The sequence below is a fragment of the Hyperolius riggenbachi genome, chromosome 3 (assembly GCF_040937935.1).
Source record: "Hyperolius riggenbachi isolate aHypRig1 chromosome 3, aHypRig1.pri, whole genome shotgun sequence".
Classification (NCBI taxonomy): domain Eukaryota; kingdom Metazoa; phylum Chordata; class Amphibia; order Anura; family Hyperoliidae; genus Hyperolius; species Hyperolius riggenbachi.
Window position 1 is genome coordinate 98,002,963 of NC_090648.1, and position 22,973 is coordinate 98,025,935.

At 42.9% G+C, this 22,973-nt stretch overlaps 1 protein-coding gene across 7 annotated transcripts in view; it reads right to left on the reverse strand.

Moving 5' to 3' along the window:
- The window catches only part of LOC137561064 (inositol polyphosphate-5-phosphatase A-like), a 104,950-nt gene that overhangs the window by 61,790 nt on the left and 20,187 nt on the right, over positions 1-22,973 (reverse strand). For 2 of the 7 annotated variants that reach the window (XM_068272293.1, XM_068272292.1), the window contains one exon: positions 14,829-14,900. The exons of 2 other annotated variants lie outside the window; for them this stretch is intronic. In XM_068272293.1, coding sequence (XP_068128394.1) covers positions 14,829-14,885 — 57 coding nt within the window. In that variant the 5' untranslated portion in view covers positions 14,886-14,900. 3 more of the 7 variants (XM_068272295.1, XM_068272296.1, XM_068272294.1) reach the window with 3 other exon arrangements.

The window sequence follows — 22,973 nt, forward strand, 5'->3', positions numbered from 1 at the left end:
AGGCAGGTGGGGATGCAAATAAATGCGGTGAAGCAGATGGACACAGAGGGGAAATGAGCAGAACAGGCCAGTATGGATTAGAGCTGGCTAGGCAAGGTGCATGCAACCGGCCACAGAGGAACTCCAAAGTCCCAGCACACTGTGATCAGCCCTCTAACCAACTAATAGGCAAAACAGACCCATGTAATTTTATAAAGGTAATCTGTCTTCAAGCTAAACACGTGATTGTACAATCAAGATTGACACCAGGGAATGGTATATATCGTGGAAGGAGGGGGGGCACTAAATAGCAGGGAAGCTAAATGGGGAAGGGGCCACTAGATCACCAGGGAAGAAATATGGGTAGGGAGAGGAGAACCATTAGACACCAGGAAAGGCATATTAGAAAGTGGGGGCTAGGGAGGACCACTAGACACCAGGGAAATGTACAAGTAAGTGGGGACCTCTAAACAGCAGGGAACTTTTTAGGTGTGGGAGGACGGTCCACTAGACACAAGGGAACTTATAGGGTTGGGAGGGGCGCACCGTATGTAAAACTGGGGTGTGGCTAAAGTTGTGGCAGGGTCTTAGGGTCCCTTTTTCCTGGCTCCAAAAGTTGGGAGGTATAAGATTGTACAGTCAAGATTGTATCATTAAAGGGGATCTAAACTGAGAGGGGATGTTTCCTTTTAAACAATACCAGTTGCCTGGCAGTCCTGCTAATCTTTAGCTGCAGAAGTGGCTGAATCACAAACCTGAAACAAGCATGCAGCTAATCCAGTCTGACTTCAGTCAGAGCACCTGATCTGCATCCTTGTTGAGGGACTGTGGCTAAATGTATTAAAGACACAAGATCAGCAGGAGAGTCAGGCAACTGGTATTATTTTAAAAGGAAAAATCCATATCCTTCTCAGTTTAGGTTCCCTTTAATGAGCACCTTTCTCTCCACCTCCCATGCTTTTTTCTGGTCTTTACATTGTTGCAAATATTACTGGTTGCCACATTTGATCTGCACAAACAGGAAATTCTCCCTGTCTGCACTTGTGTGAGGTCACACTAAGCTCATGAATACAGCCAAGTCTTGGAAAATCCTCCTGTGGTTCTCTCATTTTTGTATGTTTGAAGTGCAAAAAGTTAGGTTACACATAGCTCCCAACTGTCCCTTTTTAGGAGGGACAGTCCCTTTTTGGGAGCCCTGTCCCTCTGTCCCTCTTTCCCCCTCATTTGTCCCTCTTTCAGGAGTTTGTCCCTCTTTCTATGTAAATATATATATTTCTATACTAAAAATGTGTTTGATTGACTCTAAACTTTATTCCCAACCTTTAAATTGATATATTACTAATTTTAAATTGTTAATATGAAGGAAAATGAACCAGGATAGAAAGGACCAGTGTGGTTTGAATTATAAAAAAACATGTTTCTTATGAAATCTTTATGGTATGCGTGACTAGAGGTGTGGCCAGGGGTGTGGCAGGGGCGTGGCTTAAGTGTCCCTTTTTCTCATCTCAAAAAGTTGGGAGGTATGGTTACACCCAAACAGGGAAATGGCCCTTTTCCACTAACCGGAATCCGCTTAAAAAAGTGGATCGTCAGCGTTTTGCCGATCACTAGTGCACCGTAATCTCGTACTGCATATGCGCAGGGCGGTGACGGGAGCGTGATAAATTACACGCACAGCCAAGGCCGTGCAGGCGCAATGGTTACAGACTGGCCAGATGCCTGAAACGACACTGGCTCGCTGCAGGGGACCAGAGGATCAGTTTGTCACTGCGCGGGCACAGGGCAGCTGCAAGGGGCTAGGAAAAGCCTCAGATAAGTGAAACTCTTTTTTGGGAGGTCACTTAAGGTTCCCTTTAAAGGGAATGTCCGAGCTCATAAAAAAAAAAAATCTACTTACCCAGGGCTTTGTCCAGCCCCTTGCAGGCGACATGTCCCACGCCCCAGCTCCGCTCTCAGCCGCTGGCCTGGGGTCCCCACCGGTACAGAGGCTGACCTTGCGAGGTTGTCCTCTACTGCGCCTGCATAAGCTCTGCTGTCAATCAAGTCCACGTTGTCCGGAAGTGTACCGCGCAGTACACTCCGGACAGCGTGGTCTTGATTGACAGCGACGCTCTCGCAGGCGCAGTAGAGGACGAGCCCGGGGTAAGTAGATGTTTTTGTTTTTTTTAATGAGCTCGGATATTCCCTTTAAAGGCATGACTTGTGTGATGAATTAAAGGCATGACTAACTTTTCTTATAGTCCCCGAAAATAGGGCAAATTTTGATTGGCAACAATTTTTTGTATTTACAAAATTGATTCCAAAATGTTTACCACTCAGGAGAGGTCTTCCAGGACCCCAATTCCGTTTACTAGCCTAATAATGCAAACAAAATGAAAACTCAAATATGGATTAATATGTGCATCATTATCATTTTCAAAGCTAGCCTTATTATCTTGTCTGTGACTTTGTCAGGCAGCTCTGCACAAGACTGGGGGAGGGGCACTGAGACAACAACTACAAAACTTGTAGCACTGTGAGCACATGGGAGGGCAGGGCAATGCCTGTTGCCTCAAGGTGCCCATTAAAGTGGACCTGAACTCTTGCACAGGACAGAAGGAAAACACATAGAAATACACCCAGTATGTATATAGAGAGTTTAGCCTCTTAGGGTACGTACAGACATACGATAACGATCGTTCGTTCTGAACGACGAACGATGTTAAAGGAGGTATCGGCCGATGATCGTTTGAAGAAAGGCTACTTTGAACATCGTTCGTGTACGAACGATCTTGGAACGAGCGTTGCGTGCGCAACATGATTTATAAACTGATTTCAAACACAAATGTCAAAAAGAACTGTTTGAGCATGTGCAAAGCTTTGAGAACGAACGATCAACGACCGATCGTTGTACAGACATTACTTTTTGAACGATGGTCGTTGGAAAAGATCTGGCAGAATGGATCGTTCTTTACCAACGACATATCTCGTTGGTCGGTCGTTTTAACAATCGTTCGTGCACTTTTTACGAACGATCGTCGGGCAATGCCGTCGGTAACGATCGTTTTAAACGACTATAGTCGCATGTCTGTACGCACCCTTAGTCTAATTCCCCCTCATCTGTGACTAATCACACCTGTAATTTGATCTCTCATCTGTGTCAGCTGGTTGCCTAGGCAGAGCAGCTAATTTGTAAACACATGATGTTAACCCTATGTCTGCTTCCATGAAAGCAGGAAGTAGACACACTGCAGATTTATTGCAGGATTTGTATCAGCCGTAACAAATAGTCCAAAGCACAAAATTGGAGTAGCACTCAAATGACCAGGGTGTTAGAGTGTGCAAGGGTTCACCCGTGTATCAACAGGCCTCCAGACAGTATCCACTTCAAAGTTACATTAAAATGCTGCTCAAGTCGCTACTTGTGCAGCATTTTAATGTAACTTTGTACATATTTTTCTTACAATAAAGTGGATTCTGTCATAAAAGAGCTGTGCTGGATTGGAACTTACTGCATTTCAGAACAAGGCTGTAACATAGCATAACAACAAAATGAGAAAATGTGATGCGCTGTGAATATTTTATGGATGCACTGCATCAATTAAAAATCAAAACGTTTGGAGTCAATTAAAAACATTTTTCAGTAGAAAATGTATATATTTCCAGAGATCTGTACTTCGGTCCTGAAAGAGGGACACATGAGGTAGAAAGAAGGACAGAGGGATTTGATTACCACAGAAGGCAATTGAGGCGGGTGCATGCAGCTTTTGAAAGAGGACAGTGGCTGTATGGAGAAGAGCGGAAAGATAGCAAGGGATCAGGATAACTACAGAGGGCTGGAAGAAGTCCCAGGTAAATAAAACTGGGGACCTTACTATCACTTTATGCTGGGAACACACAATGCAATTTCCCGTCCAATTGACGGGAATTGGACGATTATTTTCGACATGTCGAATCCATTTCTGATCAAGAAAGGGATCGATTTTGCGAAGTTATCATCGGAATATCGATCTCTATATCAATCGGGAGCAGGTTACACATGGTACAACTTCCTGTTCAATCACCCTTCAATTGAACGGGAAATTGCATTGTATGCTCCCAGCATAAAGGTAGCCATACACTGCTCGATTTGACATCAGATCCGACCAACAGATAGATCCCTCTCTGATCGAATCTGATCAGAGAGGGATCGTATGGCTGCCTTTGCTGCAAACAGATTGTGAATCGATTTCAGCCTGAAACCGATTCACCATCTGCTGAGCTGCCGCTGTCGCCTGTCCCCCCCCCCCCCCCCCCCCCCGCATACATTACCTGAAGCCTGGTCCCGGGCATCTTCTCCGCATCACGGCATCCGCATATAACTTTCTGTCACTCCAGTGACAGCGGAAGTTCAAATAGAGCGCCCTCTATTTGTACTTCCGCTGTCACTGCAGTGACACAGGAAGTTATACACGGATGCCGCCGGATACGGAAGGTGATGCGGAGAAGATGCCAGCCGGGATGTGATGCGGAGAAGATGCTGGGAGCCAGCTTCAGGTAATGTATACCTGCGTCGATCGTACGCCGCTAGCGATGCGCTCCCTACCCGCGGGTGATCGACAGTAATTTCCCGCACAGGGAGCGATCAACGGGACCGATCTATTTCGGGACGAAATAAATCGAAATTTAGCGTTTAGCGTGAACAATGTGACAGCAGATTCGATCCCAGTGATCAAATCTGCTGTCGATCGCCGGGTAATCGGCCTAGTGTATGGCCAGCTTAAGGCTCTCTTTAGTCAGAGGTTGAAATGCCAAAGAATTGCCATGCACACAAAGCCTACAGGTTACCTGGAAAAACTGGAACTAGCAGAAAAGCCTTTCTTCTTGTGTTAGGCGCATCACTCTGTAAGCTGCTCTGCATACCAATACATACTGACTTCAACTGATACAAAAACAACATACCTAATAGCTATACCTCAGAAATAAATAACAGGAGAAACACAATACTACTGCAATGAATCTGGTCAGTAATGTCATTTCATAGACTTGTTACTGACAATGGCCCTGCCAGTTCTAAAAGTGTCAAAAGACAAGGCACATATTAGTTCTTCTGGCGGTCTCAAAGCGCTTCAGGGCTGCAGCCACTTAGAGTGCGCTCCACAAGCGACCAGGATCATGAGGTAGCCTTGCCCAAAGACTCCTTACTATTTAACATACTGGCTTGAGCCAGGATTCGAACCCTGGTCAAAGGCTGAACCCTTACATCAAAGGCAACAGCCTTAACCACCAGTACGCCACCAATATAACCTTAACCAGTAGGCTAAAAAGAAGTTACAGGCATTCACAGATAAAGGAAGGACACAGCTAAAAACACTGCCTTTAAAAAATCAGATTGGGAATTTATAGACCTGTAAACTTAAAGAGAACCTGAACTGAAAATAAAAAGTCAAAATAACCATACACAGGTCCTACTTACCTCCCATGTAGTCTGCTCATCAATCTCTTTCTCCTCTCCTGCATCCTGTTTTTTCACTGTGATAGTAGAATTCTCTGTCCTCCATTTTGAAAATGGCCATCACCCCATAACTGCTTCCTGGTCAGCACACCGTTAAACTGTAATATCACCCACTTGAGCCATAGGGAAACATGGACATTACCTTGCACATTCAGTTGTAGCTGATAGCAGCTGATATATAACTGACAGCAACTGCTATATTTCAGTTCTGACAAAATCTTGTCAGAACTGGAAGGGATAACTCTAAGAAGAAAATGGTGAGCTGAGAGGAACTAACGGTGAGGTAAGTATGTAATATTCATTTGCAGCTACGCCATGTGTTTATTTTAAATAATTTTACTCAGTTCAGATTCCCTTTAACATCAGTTTTGTACTATTTGAGGGGTTCCTAAAAGATGCTGTACAAGACTTCATATCAGAGAATAATCTTATTTCTTAGCATCAACATGGGTTTACTAAGGACAGATCTTATTTGACTAACATGCTCAGCTTTTATGAGCTGGTGAACGTTGGTGTGGATATTGGGAATGCTGTAGATGTGATGTACTTGGATTTTGCAAAGGCCTTTGATACTTTTCCCCACAACAATCTGGTGCAAAAGATGAGGATGTAAAAACTGGAGAAGAATCTGTGTGCATGGATGGGGAACTGGATGGGGAAATGGCTAATGGACAGAAAGCAAAGAGGTGTGGCCAATGGATCATATTCAAAATCGGTGACTGTTAGCAGTGGGGTCCCACAGTGAGCGCTGTAATAACAGCGCAGGAGATTTGGGCGTAGCCGGTGCCACCATAGGCCGTAATAGGAATTACGGTTATAGTGGCGCAAAGTCAGTAACTTCAGCGCCAGCAATAGCTGGAAGCCGAATTACATCATTCCCCACTGTCCACGTTGACCTAGAGAGGGAATATTAATTAACGCCGCCGGGAACTTGTGAAGCAGCAGGATAACCTGTATATCGGCTGTATCCTGTGCCCAAGTCTCCCAGCGGCGAGTTCATATGTATGCTCCCATAGGGTTCAGTACTGGAGTCCAGTACTCTTCAATTTATTTATTAGCAAGAAGTTTTGAATCAGGATAAATCATCCTGGATGATACCATTTATTGGCCAACTTAAAAATATATAAGCGAAACTTTCGGGGTACAATATTCTACTGTTACTGCTGAAAGACACCACAATGTACCGCACATTCCTGGATGGCTAACACGGTACAATATTCTACTGCCTACTGCTACTTTATTTATTAATGACCTAGTACAGTGATGGCGAACCTTTTAGAGGCCAAGTGCCCAAAATCGACTTATTTATCACTGAGTGCCGGGGGGGAAGGGGGGTTTGCTGTGAAAAATGGGCGTGGCCATGACATTGTATGGGCGGAGCTAACGAAATGATGTAACAGCGAGGCATAAGAAAGCAGTGTTTCCGCCATGATGTGGTGAAACGAGGATTCGCATGATGTGTGCAGAAACTATGTGATGCTATTTATTAGTATACCGTAACCCCAAACCAGCAAATATAGCCAACTATGACTATTAAATAATAAATGCAGCAACAGTTACCCCAGAGTCATACACCAGAAAATAAGCGCAATGTGGGCAGTATTTCACCAGAAAAACGCAATGTGGGCAACATGTCAGCAACACTAATCCTTGTGTTTCCTTTCCTTTTGTTTCCTCCCCACTACCCTCTAGATTGTAAGCCCGCAAGGGCAGGGACCTCCTCCTAGTGTTTCTCATACTGCTGTTATTTTAACATATGTACATGTACCAACTACATATCAACTATGTATTTATCTATATTTATTCTATTCAATGTCATGACTGTACAGTTTCTTGTATTTCTTATGTATATTTGTTCCCCATTATTTGTTTGCATTATGTACAGCGCTACGGAAGATGCTGGTGCTATATAAATAAAAAAATAATAATAATACTAATAATAATAACGCATTGTGGACAACATGTCAGCAGTAAATAACGCATTGTGGGCAACATGTCAGCAGTAAATAACGCATTGTGGACAACATGTCAGCAGTAAATAACGCACTGTGGACAACATGTCAGCAGTAAATAACGCACTGTGGACAACATGTCAGCAGTAAATAAAGCATTGTGGACAACGTGTCAGCTGCAAAAAAAAAATTTACTCACCTGACAGAAGTCTCCTCTCCCGGCGGCGGCGCTCAGCTCCACGATTCCCTTCTTGGCCTGCAGCCAGCCAAAAGTCCCACGCTAAAAAGACGCGCTGACGTGACCAGAGCGGGGAGGGGGTGGGGGCAGAGCTTCGGCTCTTCTCTCCGCAGGCATCGGCTCATCTCCTTCGCTGAAGAGAATCGGCTCTTAGAGCCGGCTCTTTGCGAACAACTCATCACTGCATGAACCACTCATGCAGTGATGGGTTGTTCGTTAAGAGCTGATTGTCTTCAGCGAAGGAGATGAGCCGATGCCTCCACGGTAGCGGACACCGCACGCGTGCCCATGGAGATGGCCTTGTGTGCCACTTCCAGCACGCGTGCCATAGGCTCGCCAAGACTGACCGATGTAGATGAAGTAGAAAGCAATGTTGCTATTTGTGCAGATGATACAAAATTGTGCAGAATTATCAACTCTCAGGAAGATAGTGTCATATTGCAACAGGATCTGGATAGAATAGCTATATAGCAGAAGGATCTGGATAGGATGGCTATATGGGCACGTAAATGGCAAATTCAATGTTGATAAATGTAAAGTCAAGCATTTTGGTCATACCAATGGTCTAGCACCATACAAAATAAATGGGATACAGATGGGGACATCAAACTTGCAGAAGGAGTTAGGAGTACTCGTTGACAACAATTTAAATCATATTCAATGCCAAGCCGCTACAGCTAAAGCAAATAACATTTTGGGATGCATTAAAGGGGCACTATGGCGAAACTTTGTAAAATTTAAAATATGTGCAAACATATACAAATAAGAAGTACGTTTCTTTCCAGAGTAAAATGAGCCATACATTACTTTTCTCCTATGTTGCTGTCACTTACAGTAGATAGTAAAAATCTGACAGAAGCGACAGGTTTTGGACTAGTCCATCTCTTCATGGGGGTTTCTCAGGGATTTATTTATTTTCAAAAGCACTTAGTGAATGGCAGTTGCTCTGTCCAACTGCCAAAAAACAGTGTAGTGAGCAGGGAGGCTGGCCAGCATCATTGTTTAAATCCTTTTTAGGGAATATCGTTATAAAGAATAAAAGCCTTGCTTAGAATCACCTATGAAGAGATGGGCTAGTCCAAAACCTGTCGGTTCTGTCAGATTTCTACTACCTACTGTAAGTGACAGCAACATAGGAGTAAAGTAATTTATGGCTCATTTTACTCTGACAAATTCTTATCTGTCTGTGTTTGCACATATTTTCAATTTTTTACCATAGTGCCCCTTTAAATGGGGAATACAAACTCGGCATGCTAGCATACTATTGCCCGTTTAACTCTCTAGTAAGGCTGTATCTGGAATATGGGATTCAGTTCTGGGCAAAAAAAATTAATTAGAGGGCTGGAAAGTCCCACTTACCAGGAAAGGTTAAATAAAATGGGCTTATTTAGTCTGGAGAAAAGACGCCTTATGCGGGGAACACACGTTACGTTTTTTCACCCGATTTCCCGTGCGATCGATAGTACGAATCAAATCTCAACCAAAAATTGACAGTAATTTTATCGTCTGCCTGCTACACACGTGTACGTTTTCTGTTCCGTTTTTACTATGTTCTCGACTAATTACGCCCACTATTGATGACACTGAACCCTGAACGCTTCTATATCATACACATAATCGAGCTGCTTCATCGATTGCGCAAACACACGATAAGATAGTAGACATTTCGAACGTTTATTTTCAACATGTCTGATACTATTTCGATCGAGAACATACTCGACTCTGCCCATAAAATTGCTCAAGTGTGCTGAAAAATGCTTCAGATTTTGGTTGAGATTCGATTCGTACTATCGGTCGCACGGCAAATCGGGTGAAAAAAACATAACGTGTCTTCCCAGCATTAGAGAAGATTTAATTAACATGGATAAATACGTCAGGGGGCAATATAAAAGCTTGGCGGATGAGCTTTTTGTCGCTAGGCTTTTCCAAAAGACTAGGGGACAAGGTCTGCGCATGGAGGAAAAACGTTTTAGCCATCTATTTAGGAAAGGGTTCTTTACAGATAAAACTGAAATAACAGATCTATATAGACAGACACTTTATAAGTCGGCCAGTTTAAAGGGGCACTGCAGCGAAAAACTGTAAAATGTAAAATACATGCAAACATATACAAATAAGAAGTACATTTTTTCCAGAGTAAAATGAGCCATAAATTACTTTTCTCCTATGTTGCTGTCACTTACAGTAGTAGAAATCTGACAGAAGTGACAGGTTTTGGACTAGTCAATCTCTTTATAGGGGATTCTCAGCAAGGCTTTTATTCTTTATAAAGATATTCCCTAAGGATTTAAAAAATAATGCTGGCCAGCTTCCCTGCTCCCTACACAGGTTTTTGGCAGTTGGACAGAGCAACTGCCATTCACTAAGTGCTTTTGAAAATAAATAAATCCCTGAGAATCCCCTATGAAGAGATGAACTAGTCCAAAACCTGTCGCTTCTGTCAGATTTCTGCCTGTTCAGTAAGCCAGAACCTATTCAGTAGGAGACCTTGGGCAAGTCTCCCTAATACTGCTACTGCCTATAGAGCGCGTCCTAGTGGCTGCAGCTCTGGCGCTTTGATTCCGCCAGGAGAAAAGCGCGATATAAATGTTCTGTGTCTGTGTACTGTAAGTGACAGCAACATAGGAGAAAAGTAATTTATGGCCAATTTTACTCTGAAAAAAACATACTTTTTATTTGTATAGATGTTTGCACATATTTTAAATTTTACAGTTTTTCGCTGTAGTGCCCCTTTAAGTGGATCACCATTTGTTTTCTTGTGCAATAGTTGACTTAGTAAGTGAAGTAACACAAACATATTCTGTTGGTGCCCCCCCCCCCATGTTGAACTGCACCCCACAATGTTTGGGGCCCATCATGTCCCTATGGGCGACGTAAGGCAAGTCTGCTCTCAGGCTTTTTATCCAATTAGATATGAGTCCAATCATGGATACGCTCATTGTTAGTAGTGAGAAGGAATTTTGCATTGCAAATAGGATGCGAAGTGGTAATGCAAAATTTCAACAAATTTAATTTCATTTATAACCATAATCAGTAATTGTAATTTTACACCGACCTTTGTGGTTAATGGCATACATGCTATCGATAGCAAAATTGCTACATTTGTTAGAGGAAGATGTGGGAACTTGTCAAATAAAAAAAAAAAAAAATGTTCTGACTTGTTCCCACCATTCCCTTTAACATATGTAGCAATTGTGGTGATGATAGCAAGCTTGGGGGCTTCTCTATTTATTGATAAAGTTGGTGCGAGATTACAAATAGATTACATAACATCAACTGAATTTCAAAGCTGTATTTACATGTGGCTTTAACTGGGAAATTTTATGAGAAATTTAGTATAATTGTAATTAGAAGATTACGATCATCAATATTCATTGTATGTGCAGGATAGGCTTGCGATTGTATATGCAGGGTGCGATTGTGCTTCTATGTGCAGGAAGTGATTGTATGTGCAGGATGTGATTGTATGTGCAGGGTGCGATTGTGCTTGTATGTGCAGGAAGTGATTGTATGTGCAGGAAGTGATTGTATGTGCAGGATGTGATTGTGATTGTATGTGCAGGAAGTGATTGTATGTGCAGGATGTGCTTGTATGTGCTTGTATGTGCAGGAAGGGATTGTATGTGCAGGATGTGATTGTATGTGCAGGGTGCGATTGTATGTGCAGGATGTGATTGTGATTGTATGTGCAGGATGTGATTGTATGTGCAGGGTGCGATTGTGCTTGTATGTGCAGGAAGTGATTGTATGTGCAGGATGTGATTGTATGTGCAGGATGTGAATGTATGTGCAGGATGTGATTGTATGTGCAGGGTGCGATTGTGCTTGTATGTGCAGGAAGTGATTGTATGTGCAGGATGTGATTGTATGTGCAGGATGTGATTGTATGTGCAGGAAGGGATTGTATGTGCAGGATGTGATTGTATGTGCAGTGTGCGATTGTATGTGCAGGGTGCGATTGTATGTGCAGGGTGCGATTGTATGTGCAGGGTGCGATTGTATGTGCAGGATGTGATTGTGATTGTATGTGCAGGATGTGATTGTATGTGCAGGGTGCGATTGTGATTGTATGTGCAGGGTGCGATTGTGATTGTATGTGCAGGGTGCGATTGTGATTGTATGTGCAGGAGGCCATTGTGATTGTATGTGCAGGATGTGATTGTATGTGCAGGGTGCGATTGTATGTGCAGGATGTGATTGTGATTGTATGTGCAGGATGTGAGTGTATGTGCAGGGTGCGATTGTGATTGTATGTGCAGGATGTGATTGTATGTGCAGGATGTGATTGTGATTGTATGTGCAGGATGTGATTGTATGTGCAGGGTGCGATTGTATGTGCAGGATGTGATTGTATGTGCAGGGTGCGATTGTGATTGTATGTGCAGGGAGCGATTGTGCTTGTATGTGCAGGATGCCATTGTGATTGTATGTGCAGGATGTGATTGTATGTGCAGGATGTGATTGTATGTGCAGGATGCGATTGTGATTGTATGTGCAGGATGTGATTGTATGTGCAGGATGTGATTGTATGTGCAGGATGTGCTTGTATGTGCAGGAAGGGATTGTATGTGCAGGATGTGATTGTATGTGCAGGGTGCGATTGTATGTGCAGGATGTGATTGTGATTGTATGTGCAGGGTGCGATTGTGATTGTATGTGCAGGGTGCGATTGTGATTGTATGTGCAGGGTGCGATTGTAATTGTATGTGCAGGGTGCGATTGTGATTGTATGTGCAGGGTGCGATTGTGATTGTATGTGCAGGATGTGATTGTATGTGCAGGGTGCGATTGTATGTGCAGGATGTGATTGTGATTGTATGTGCAGGATGTGATTGTATGTGCAGGGTGCGATCGTGATTGTATGTGCAGGATGTGATTGTGATTGTATTTGCAGGATGTGATTGTATGTGCAGGGTGCGATTGTATGTGCAGGATGTGATTGTATGTGCAGGGTGCGATTGTGATTGTATGTGCAGGGTGCGATTGTGCTTGTATGTGCAGGATGCCATTGTGATTGTATGTGCAGGATGTGATTGTATGTGCAGGGTGCGATTGTATTTGCAGGATGTGATTGTATGTGCAGGATGTGATTGTATGTGCAGGATGCGATTGTGATTGTATGTGCAGGATGTGATTGTATGTGCAGGATGTGATTGTGATTGTATGTTCAGGATGTGAGTGTATGTGCAGGGTGCGATTGTATGTGCAGGATGTGATTGTGATTGTATGTGCAGGATGTGATTATATGTGCAGGATGCAATTGTGCTTGTATGTGCAGGATGTGATTGTATGTGCAGGATGTGATTGTGCTTGTATGTGCAGGATGTGATTGTATGTGCAGGATGTGATTGTGCTTGTATGTGCAGGATGTGATTGTATGTGCAGGATGTGATTGTGCTTGTATGTGCAGGATGTGATTGTATGTGCAGGATGTGATTGTATGTGCAGGATGCGATTGTGCTTGTATGTGCAGGATGTGATTGTATGTGCAGGATGTGATTGTATGTGCAGGATGTGATTGTATGTGCAGGATGCGATTGTGCTTGTATGTGCAGGGTGCGATTGTATGTGCAGGATGTGATTGTATGTGCAGGGTGCGATTGTATGTGCAGGATGTGATTGTATGTGCAGGGTTCGATTGTGATTGTATATGCAGGATGTGATTGTATGTGCAGGTGTGCGATTGTATGTGCAGGGTGCAATTGTGATTGTATGTGCAGGATGTGAATGTATGTGCAGGGTGCGATTGTATGTGCAGGATGTGATTGTGATTGTATGTGCAGGATGTGATTGTATGTGCAGGATGTGATTGTATGTGCAGGGTGCGATTGTAATTGTATGTGCAGGATGTGATTGTATGCGCAGGGTGCGATTGTGATTGTATGTGCAGGATGCCGGTGCGATTGTATGTGCAGGATATGATTGTGATTGTATGTGCAGGATGTGATTGTATGTGCAGGGTGCGGTTGTGATTGTATGTGCAGGATGCCATTGTGATTGTATGTGCAGGATGTGATTGTATGTGCAGGATGTGATTGTGATTGTATGTGCAGGATGTGAATGTATGTGCAGGATGTGATTGTGATTGTATGTGCAGGATGTGATTGTATGTGCAGGGTGCAATTGTGATTGTATGTGCAGGATGTGAATGTATGTGCAGGGTGCGATTGTATGTGCAGGATGTGATTGTGATTGTATGTGCAGGATGTGATTGTATGTGCAGGATGTGATTGTATGTGCAGGGTGCGATTGTAATTGTATGTGCAGGATGTGATTGTATGCGCAAGGTGCGATTGTGATTGTATGTGCAGGATGTGATTGTGATTGTATGTGCAGGATGTGATTGTATGTGCAGGGTGCGGTTGTGATTGTATGTGCAGGATGCCATTGTGATTGTATGTGCAGGATGTGATTGTATGTGCAGGATGTGATTGTATGTGCAGGATGTGATTGTGATTGTATGTGCAGGATGTGATTGTATGTGCAGGGTGCGATTGTGATTGTATGTGCAGGGTGCGATTGTGATTGTATGTGCAGAATGTGATTGTATGTGCAGGGTGCGATTGTAATTGTATGTGCAGGGTGCGATTGTATGTGCAGGATGTGATTGTATGTGCAGGGTGCGATTGTGATTGTATGTGCAGGATATGATTGTGATTGTATGTGCAGGATGTGATTGTATGTGCAGGGTGCGATTGTGATTGTATGTGCAGGATGTGATTGTATGTGCAGGATGTGATTGTATGTGCAGGGTGCGATTGTGATTGTATGTGCAGTATGCCATTGTGATTGTATGTGCAGGATGTAATTGTACTGCAGGATGCAATTGTATGTGCATGATGTGATTGTATGTGCAGGATGCGATTGTATGTGCAGCATGTGACTGAGATTGTATGTGCAGGATGTGATTGTATATGCAGGATGCAATTGTGATTGTATGTGCAGGATGTGATTGTATCTACAGCTAGCGTAGGGGGGGGGGGGCTTCTGTGGAATTAACTTTGTGTGAGTTTAGAGCCAAAGCAACTTTCAATTTTGCTCTGTATGCTTCTAGGAGCTTCTATGGAGCTCCCCTTATGTCCATTACCAGCGTGACTGAGAGCACTACCATTTCTTTGGCATAAGTGCTGTCGGATGATGGGAGGTAGCGGAAGCTAATAAGAAATATGTGATGGTTCACACTCACCTCGTCAGCCATGGAGCCAATGTTGGCAGTGATGAGCAGAATTCCCAGGCTCTCCATAACTCAGATCAGTAACTGTGAGGCACAGGAGACACAGGATGAATGGCACCAGATAGCAGAGCACAGGCTACACAAAATGGCAATAAGACTGCACAGTACAGAAATAGTTAGGCACAGGCTACAAGGTAATGATTAAAAAGGAAATTGAGATGTACAGAATACACAGGATGATGGTAAGAAAACTAGTAACGGAACAAAGAATGTTTACCAGGTACGAGACACAGAGCTTAATAAATAATACAGAGACTGCAATGGATAGTCTATACAGGGACTGAGTGATGCACGAATGGCAGGGTTCAGGCAACACAAAATAATGCAAAGACAGAGAGGCACAGGCTACACAGAATGGCACAGAGAGGCACAGGCTACACAGAATGGCACAGAGAGGCACAGGCTACTTAGAATGACATAGACAGAAAGGCACAGGTTACACAAAATGACACAGAGAAGCATAGGCTGTACAGAATGACAGAGAGGCACAGGCTGTACAGAATGACACAGAGAAGCATAGGCTGTACAGAATGACACAGAGAGGCACTAGGTACTTAGAATGACATAGACAGAAAGGCACAGGTTACACAATGACACAGAGAAGCATAGGCTGTACAGAATGACAGAGATGCACAGGCTGTACAGAATGACACAGAGAAGCACAGGCTGTACAGAATGATACAGAGAGGCACAAGGTACTTAGAATGACATAGACAGAAAGGCACAGGTTACACAAAATGAAACATAGAAGCATAGGCTATCCAAAATGACATAGAGAGAGGTACAGGCTACACTGAATGACACAGACACAGAGGTGCACAGGCTACACAGAATGACTCAGAGGCACCAGCTACACCAAATTACACAGAGACAGAGAGGCACAGGCTACACAAAATGACACAGAGAATGAGATGCACAGTTTACACATAATGACACAGAGAGATAGAGAGTCACAGGCTACACATGATGACACAAAGACAGAGGCAAAGGCTACACAGAATGACACAGAGATAGAGAGGCACAGGCTACACAGAATGACACAGAGACAGAGGCACAGGCTACACAGAATGACACAGAGACAGAGAGGCACAGGCTACACAGAATAACAGAGAGACTGAGATGCACAGACTAAACAGAATGACATGGAGACAGAGGTGCATGGGCTATACAGAATGACACTCAGAGACAGAGTGGCACAGGCTACACAGAATTACAGACAGAGATGCACAGGTTACATAGAATGATACAGAGACAGAGGCACAGGTTACACAGAATGACACAGAGACAAAGGCACATGCTGCACAAAAGGAGACAGAGAGGCACAGGCTACATACTGTAGAATGACAGAGAGATAGAGAGGCACAGGCTAGACAACATTACACAGAAATAGACAGCCACCAGCTAACAAAAATACACATAAAGTGAAAGACATGAGTGAAAATGATAAAGAATTACTGATGAAATGACCAGAGAGTGTGAGTCCCAGGATGCACAGGACATCTAACACAAAGGTTATAAGTCACAGTGCTGAGAAAAGCTGCAGACAACCAGGGGAAGAGCTGACAGGATCCAGAATGACAGACTATACTGGAACATTTATAGAGAAAGCACACAGGTAAATAGTATGCAAAGTAACACACAGGAGACACATCTCTGGCTTTAGGCGGTATTAACTTTGCCTGTATTCCAAAGCAGGACTTCCCATTAATCCCAGCTTGGGCAACAACTTGACTGACAGGTATGCAGGAATCCTAGTAATTTTCTTGCTGTTCTTTATCTCTTGCCGCCTCCTTCCATTGCTTAATCTCCCTCCTTCCTGGCTCAGAAGTATTATACGCCCTCTACCCGCCCAGATGAATACCTCAGTTGTCACATACCTGTTAGACCCGCCCTCTCAGTACAGAGCATGTAGCTCGGGTAGCATTTCTTCAGCTGTCACCAACCTGTCCCTCCCTTTCAGTACAGTGCATGTAGCTCAGGTAGCATTTCCTCAGCTCTGTCCTTTTCAACCTCCCATTAGCTCCTCACGCTCTCATGTTTCCTGTCCCCTCGTTACCTTGGGGAATTCTCATTACCTCAGAGTCATGTTGCAAAATAGAAAAGAGTAAAATCCTACTCGTCAGGTCTAACACTAACAGAGTTAGGCTGGAGGAAAAAAAGATAAAAAGAGGACTATCAAGTGAAAAAAAAGTAACATTCGCTAGGCTGACATCATCAATACCGTTTTGACTGATAATGTACAAGTAGTCCCCGGCTTACAAATGACCCACTGATATAAATGGCCCTAAAATGGGAACAAGTCAAAAAAGTTTTTTCACAAAGACTTTGTAATTTTATATATTTTAAAGCAAACCTGTGATCCAGTGGAGGTAGATATGGCACAGAGGCAGACACTGAGGGAACAAGGGTGACACAGTGGGGGGCACTTAAGGCACAGGGGAACAGAAGTGACACAGAGGGAGACGCTGGAGGCACAAGAGGGCACCAAGAAGGTACAGTGGACAGTGTTCCAACTTAAGAACGGATTTAGGTTAAGACGGGACCGACAGTCCCTATCTCGTCAGTTAACTGGGTCTACCTGTATAAGAGACACCGTAGTGCTATCTCAGTGCAGCTGTTTCTTCTCTGCCCCCTCACACATCAGCCACTGCACAAAGCTCCGCCGTATACTTCCTTTCTGGGATTGCTTAAACTAGTCATGTTGCCATGTCACACTGCCCTTATCAGGAGAGCAGAACGCAGGCATGCCACTGTGTGTAGGCTCTGCACTTTTCACACACATACAGCGAATGGCAAAGTAATCACAGACTGTCTGACATACTTTCCAATTTTCTCACAGGAATAAGAGAGACCCTTGAGGGCACCATTTGACAAGACTACATACTCTGTAAAGCGTTGCGGAAGATGTCTGCATTATATAAATAGTAAATAATAATAATGCCTCTTTCAGACAGGGAGGTGACAGGTGGTTAGCTGCTTTCCTGCTTGTTAGCGCTCTGTACTGGCGCTGCACGTGCAGCTCCCCCCATGGAGTCACATTTGAGCTCATTCGCAGCTGTGCAACACAGCTGTAGCGGTTTTCTGCCACCAGGTATCGCCACCGCGTGTCAATCAGTGACGCTTGGTGTTACAAATGCTGCTACTCTTCTGCATTTTAATTGCACCTGAATGCTGCTTGTGGGTGACAGACGTCCTGTATGCCACTCAAGAGCAGCGTTCGGACGCACTGCTGAACTGAACTGCCTGACAAACGCGCAGTTCAGACGTCGGTCTGAAAGAGGCCTAGTTTAAAGAGGAACTTCAACCCATTATTATTATTTATTGTATTTATAAAGCGCCAACATATTGCGCAGCGTTGGACATTAGTTTAGGTTACAGACAATATTTAGGGGTGACATACAGCAAAATGACAATACCTGAATACAAGAAAGACCAGATCATGCAGCACAGCATGAGTACAAGGTAATGCTTAGTCACTGGAGGGGAGCATGGAGATTAGGCAAGTTAGGTTCACTCAGATGCATAGCATCTCAATCTCATCTCATCCCAATGAGTAGCCAATGCTGCCTTACCCACAAGAACTATAACTTTTTCTAGAATAGATCCTCAGGGACGTCTGTATAGCTCTGATATTGTGGTGAAACCCCTCTCACAGTGTGACAACAATGCCATGGCCCTGACAGTCTTCCATTTGTTAACCTTGTTGCATTGTGGGAAATAACTGCTGTTTCCAAATGCCAAGCAAGCAGTATCTTATTCTGTGCATATACAGTATATAATATATACAGTATATATTTTTTCTTCTTTTAAATCAATATTTTCTCCTACCACATTGTTAGTGGGTGTGTTTATAGATTATGGCAGTTGGGGCTTTTTTCCCTTTTAGTAGTAAAGTTGATGACCAGCAAGGTCATGGTGGATCAAACAAATGAAATGGTGAATATCAATCACTTCTTGATCTTTTATTGTTTAACCTCTCACTTTACAATGTATTGATTTAATTATTATAAAAACCACCCTCTCCCACACACACTATTTTTGGTAAAGTTCCTCTTTAAAGGAAGGATACGCTTGCTGTGTCCCCATTGCCACATTACTCAGCACTTTACACTGGTCAATGTCAGCAGAAAAAGACGCTGCACTGCTAAGAGCATGAATTATTTAAAGGATCTGAAGTGAGATGAATACAGAAGCTGACATTCTCTAGTTGCTTTGCTGTCATGATAATCTTGTTTCAGTGGTGTGAAATCACACATCACATGACTGGAACGTGCATGCGGCCCGGAGAGTCACAATATATCATCTACAAATTCAATCAAAAGGCAACCATCAATGATACAATCTTGGTAGTACAACCTTACCATTACCAAATGTATGCAGTAGAAAGGTAAACTGAGCAAATATACTTTGAATAGGTGGTCCATCTTATTATGTAGATGTCGTAAGATTGTATCATTAGTGGGCACCTTTTGTAAAAGATCCAAAAGGGCAGCCTTGGCAGAGAATCACCATATTATATATAGCATTTTTAGTCTTCAACATTTTTTTTTAACCACTTCAGCCTTCAGTCATTTTTCACCTTATGCATCAGAGCAATTTTCATCTCCCATTCATTCACCAATACCTTTATCACTACTTATCAAAATTAATTGATCTATATCTTGTTCTTTCCGCCACTAATTAGGCTTTCTTTGGGTGGTACATTTTGTTAAAAATTATTTTTTTCTAAATGCATTTTAATGGGAATATTAACAAAAATGAAAAAAAAAAAACATTATTTCACAGTTTTCAGCCATTACAGCTTTAAAATAATACATGCTACAATAATTAAAACTCACATATTTTATTTGCCAATTTGTCCCGGTTATTACACCATTTAAATTATGTCTCTATCACAATGTATGGTGCCAATATTTTATTTGGAAATAAAGGTGCATCTTTTCAGTTATGCGTCCATCATTAATTACAAGCTTATAATTTAAAAAATAATAGTAATAGTCCCTCTTCGCATCCATAATAAAAAAAAGTTCAGACCCTTAGGTAACTATTTATGTTTTGTTTTTGTTTTTTATTGTCTTTTTTTTTTTTATTAAAACATTTATTTGGGTATTTTTTTGAGTTTTGGGGGTAAACAGTTAATTTTAAATGTAATAAATTGTATGTATTTAAAAAAAAAAGTATGTAGATGTAGTTTTACTATTTGGCCACAAGATGGCCAAAATAAAAAAAAATGTAGTCCTGTAAGCGAGCTCTCTCGCATCTTGCTTACAGGAAGTGAAGGGAGGACTGAAACTTATTTTTTCTTTAGAAAGCTCAGGGCTTCTGAAAGAAGCCCATTGGTCTTTCTAATGGAGACTTCTATCAATGAATGGGAACTGTGTTCATTGATCTCTAGGCTAATGAGCGGCGGCTCGGGAGCAACACAGCAGCAGCGGCCTTTTGGACGTAATAGCAACGTCCAAAAGGCCAAAGTAGTTAAGGATTGAAATATACAAAACAAAAGTATAAATGAACAAAATGCCATAAACATCTTTAGATCACTATACCCAGCAAGATGGTGGTGAACCAGAACTCCAAGGAGTGTGTAAGGGGTTGAAGAAGACCAAAAAGCTCTCTTACTAAATTGTTATGCAAATCAGAAGTTTGCGTTCTTAAAACGGAAGATATGTGTGATTATTCAGATCAGGGTGAGTATATGAGATGTCCCACAATGCATCACTGCTGAAAATGCAAATCATCCCGTCTTTGTTCCTGTGAGCTAAACACAACTCCAGAACCCCTGGAATACAATGATGAGTCAACAAAGATGATTTGCATATTCAGCAGTGATGCATTGTGGGACACCTCAGAGCTCACTCCAACCTGAATAAGTACAAATACCTTCTGTTTTATGAAGGCAGACTTCTGTTTTGTATATGCAAAACAGTCACATTTCAAAGCTAAAATCAATACATGCAGTAAAGTATATCCTTACACAGTATGCTAGTGTGGAACTACAGTCAGCAAGCAATTCCCAGGTGTAGCTATCTTAAAAAAAAGCCCAAAACAAAACATCTACTACTGTTTTGCTTTTCACTGCATGTGCTTCCTCTGTCTGCTCATTGAATGATGTGCTAAATATAGATTTGCCTTCATAAAACAGAAGCTACAAAAGTAAACACCTAAGAGGAGGGAAGCCTCTGGTTCCTATAGAGGCGTCCCACGCTGTCCTCAATTACCCTGTCACCACATGGCAGCATGACATCACAGCCTAGGGCCTGATGTCATGCTGCCTGTGGTCAGAAACACTTTCCTATATCAATACATTGCTGTATAACCACGCCCTTTTTATTGCTGTATAACTAGGACCTAGGCTAAACAACACAGAAAGGGCGTGGTTATACAGCAATATATTGATATAGGAAAGTGTTTCTGATGCCAAAATAAGCATAATTAAAGTGTACCCAAGACTTCCCATGGCATCCTCCAGTGGAAGCAGGAAATTTGGGCGCATGAGGCAGGTGGACAAAAAGGGCGCCGCCATTCACTCCCATAATAAATATCGTTTAAATCGGCGCCCAACAGGAAAAAAGGGCGCCGGAGAAAAATAACGTTTTAAAAGCGGCGCCCGGAGACTTTTAATGTTTTATAACTGTTTCTCATGATTACACATTATTTAATGATTTATAATTTTTAAAACATTATTTTTAAACGAAAAACAGTACAATATTTTTTAAAACATTACTTTTAAACGAAAAACCGTACAATTTTTTTTTTTTTTTCATTTTTAAACGAAAAACCGCACCATATTTTTTCAAATTGTTATTAATGCTTATCACAGGGGGGTCTTAGGTTTAGGCACCAACAGGGGGGTCTTAGGTTTAGGCACCAACAGGGGGGTCTTAGGGTTAGGCACCAACAGGGGGGTCTTAGGGTTAGGCACCAACAGGGGGGTCTTAGGGTTAGGCACCAACAGGGGGGTCTTAGGGTTAGGCACCAACAGGGGAGTCTTAGGTTTAGGCACCACCAGGGGGGTCTTAGGGTTAGGCACCAACAGGGGGGTCTTAGGGTTAGGCACCAACAGGGGGGTCTAGGGGTTAGGGATAGGTACAGGGAGGGTTCTGTGTGAGAGTAGGGTTAGGTATAGCTTTAGTAAAATTCTTATTAATGTTTTATAAAACGTTATTATAAATTTCAATTTTTAAACAGGGAAGATTAACGTTTTTAAAATTGCCGATTTTATACACATTATTTAATGATTTATAACTTTATAAAACATTATTTTTAAACGAAATATAACACAATTTTTTTTAAACGTTATTAGTGATTATCTTTTAAAACCCTGCGCCCTTTTTTCCCGGCGCCCTTTTTTAACGTACGCTCCTCCAGTCCCTCATTGCCACTCGTGGACCCCCAGAACATTACCGACAAGGGGCCTGATTCACTATTCGGTGCTAACCTAGTTAGCACGCCTAAAGGCTTTGGGGCGTGCTAACTAGGGTGCTGAGTAGTTAGCACGCACCGAGCCGAATAAGATCGCGCACGCATGGGTGCGACGCTTAGGGCGCATCCAATGCGACCTTATAGGCACATAGGGTGCGCAGTTTTCGTCACACCCGATGCAACGTTTTGCGTGCACTGGCCTTTGCGCGCGGCACTTTGCTAATTAGCGTGCACTAAGTTTCTTTAGGCGTGGTAAGGGGCTTTTGGCAAGTGTCCTAACAGTTAGCACCGTTTGTGAATCAAGCCCAAGGGCTTGTGGGTAATCACATCGGGGCCACGCCTCTCTTCAGGCATGAGTGTGGGGGTACTGCATCTGCGTGAGTACAGCGGCACCTGCACAGTAAGCCGGGCCACTCGTGCACACAGCTTCATGCTACTGCACAGCCACCGCTGTACTCCAGCTGGTGCAGCATGGCCGCGATTGTGCCAGAAGAGGAGCGTGAGAACTGGAGGACAGTGTGGGAAGCCTCTGCAGGATCAAGAGGCTTCACTCTCCTTAGGTAAGTATTTTTGCAGTTATTTAGGCCCTTAAGGGAGCAAGAAAGATCTCCCATGATGCTTCACTGCTGAATAAGCAAATTATCTCATAATGCCCCTAAAAGCCAGGCACGCATC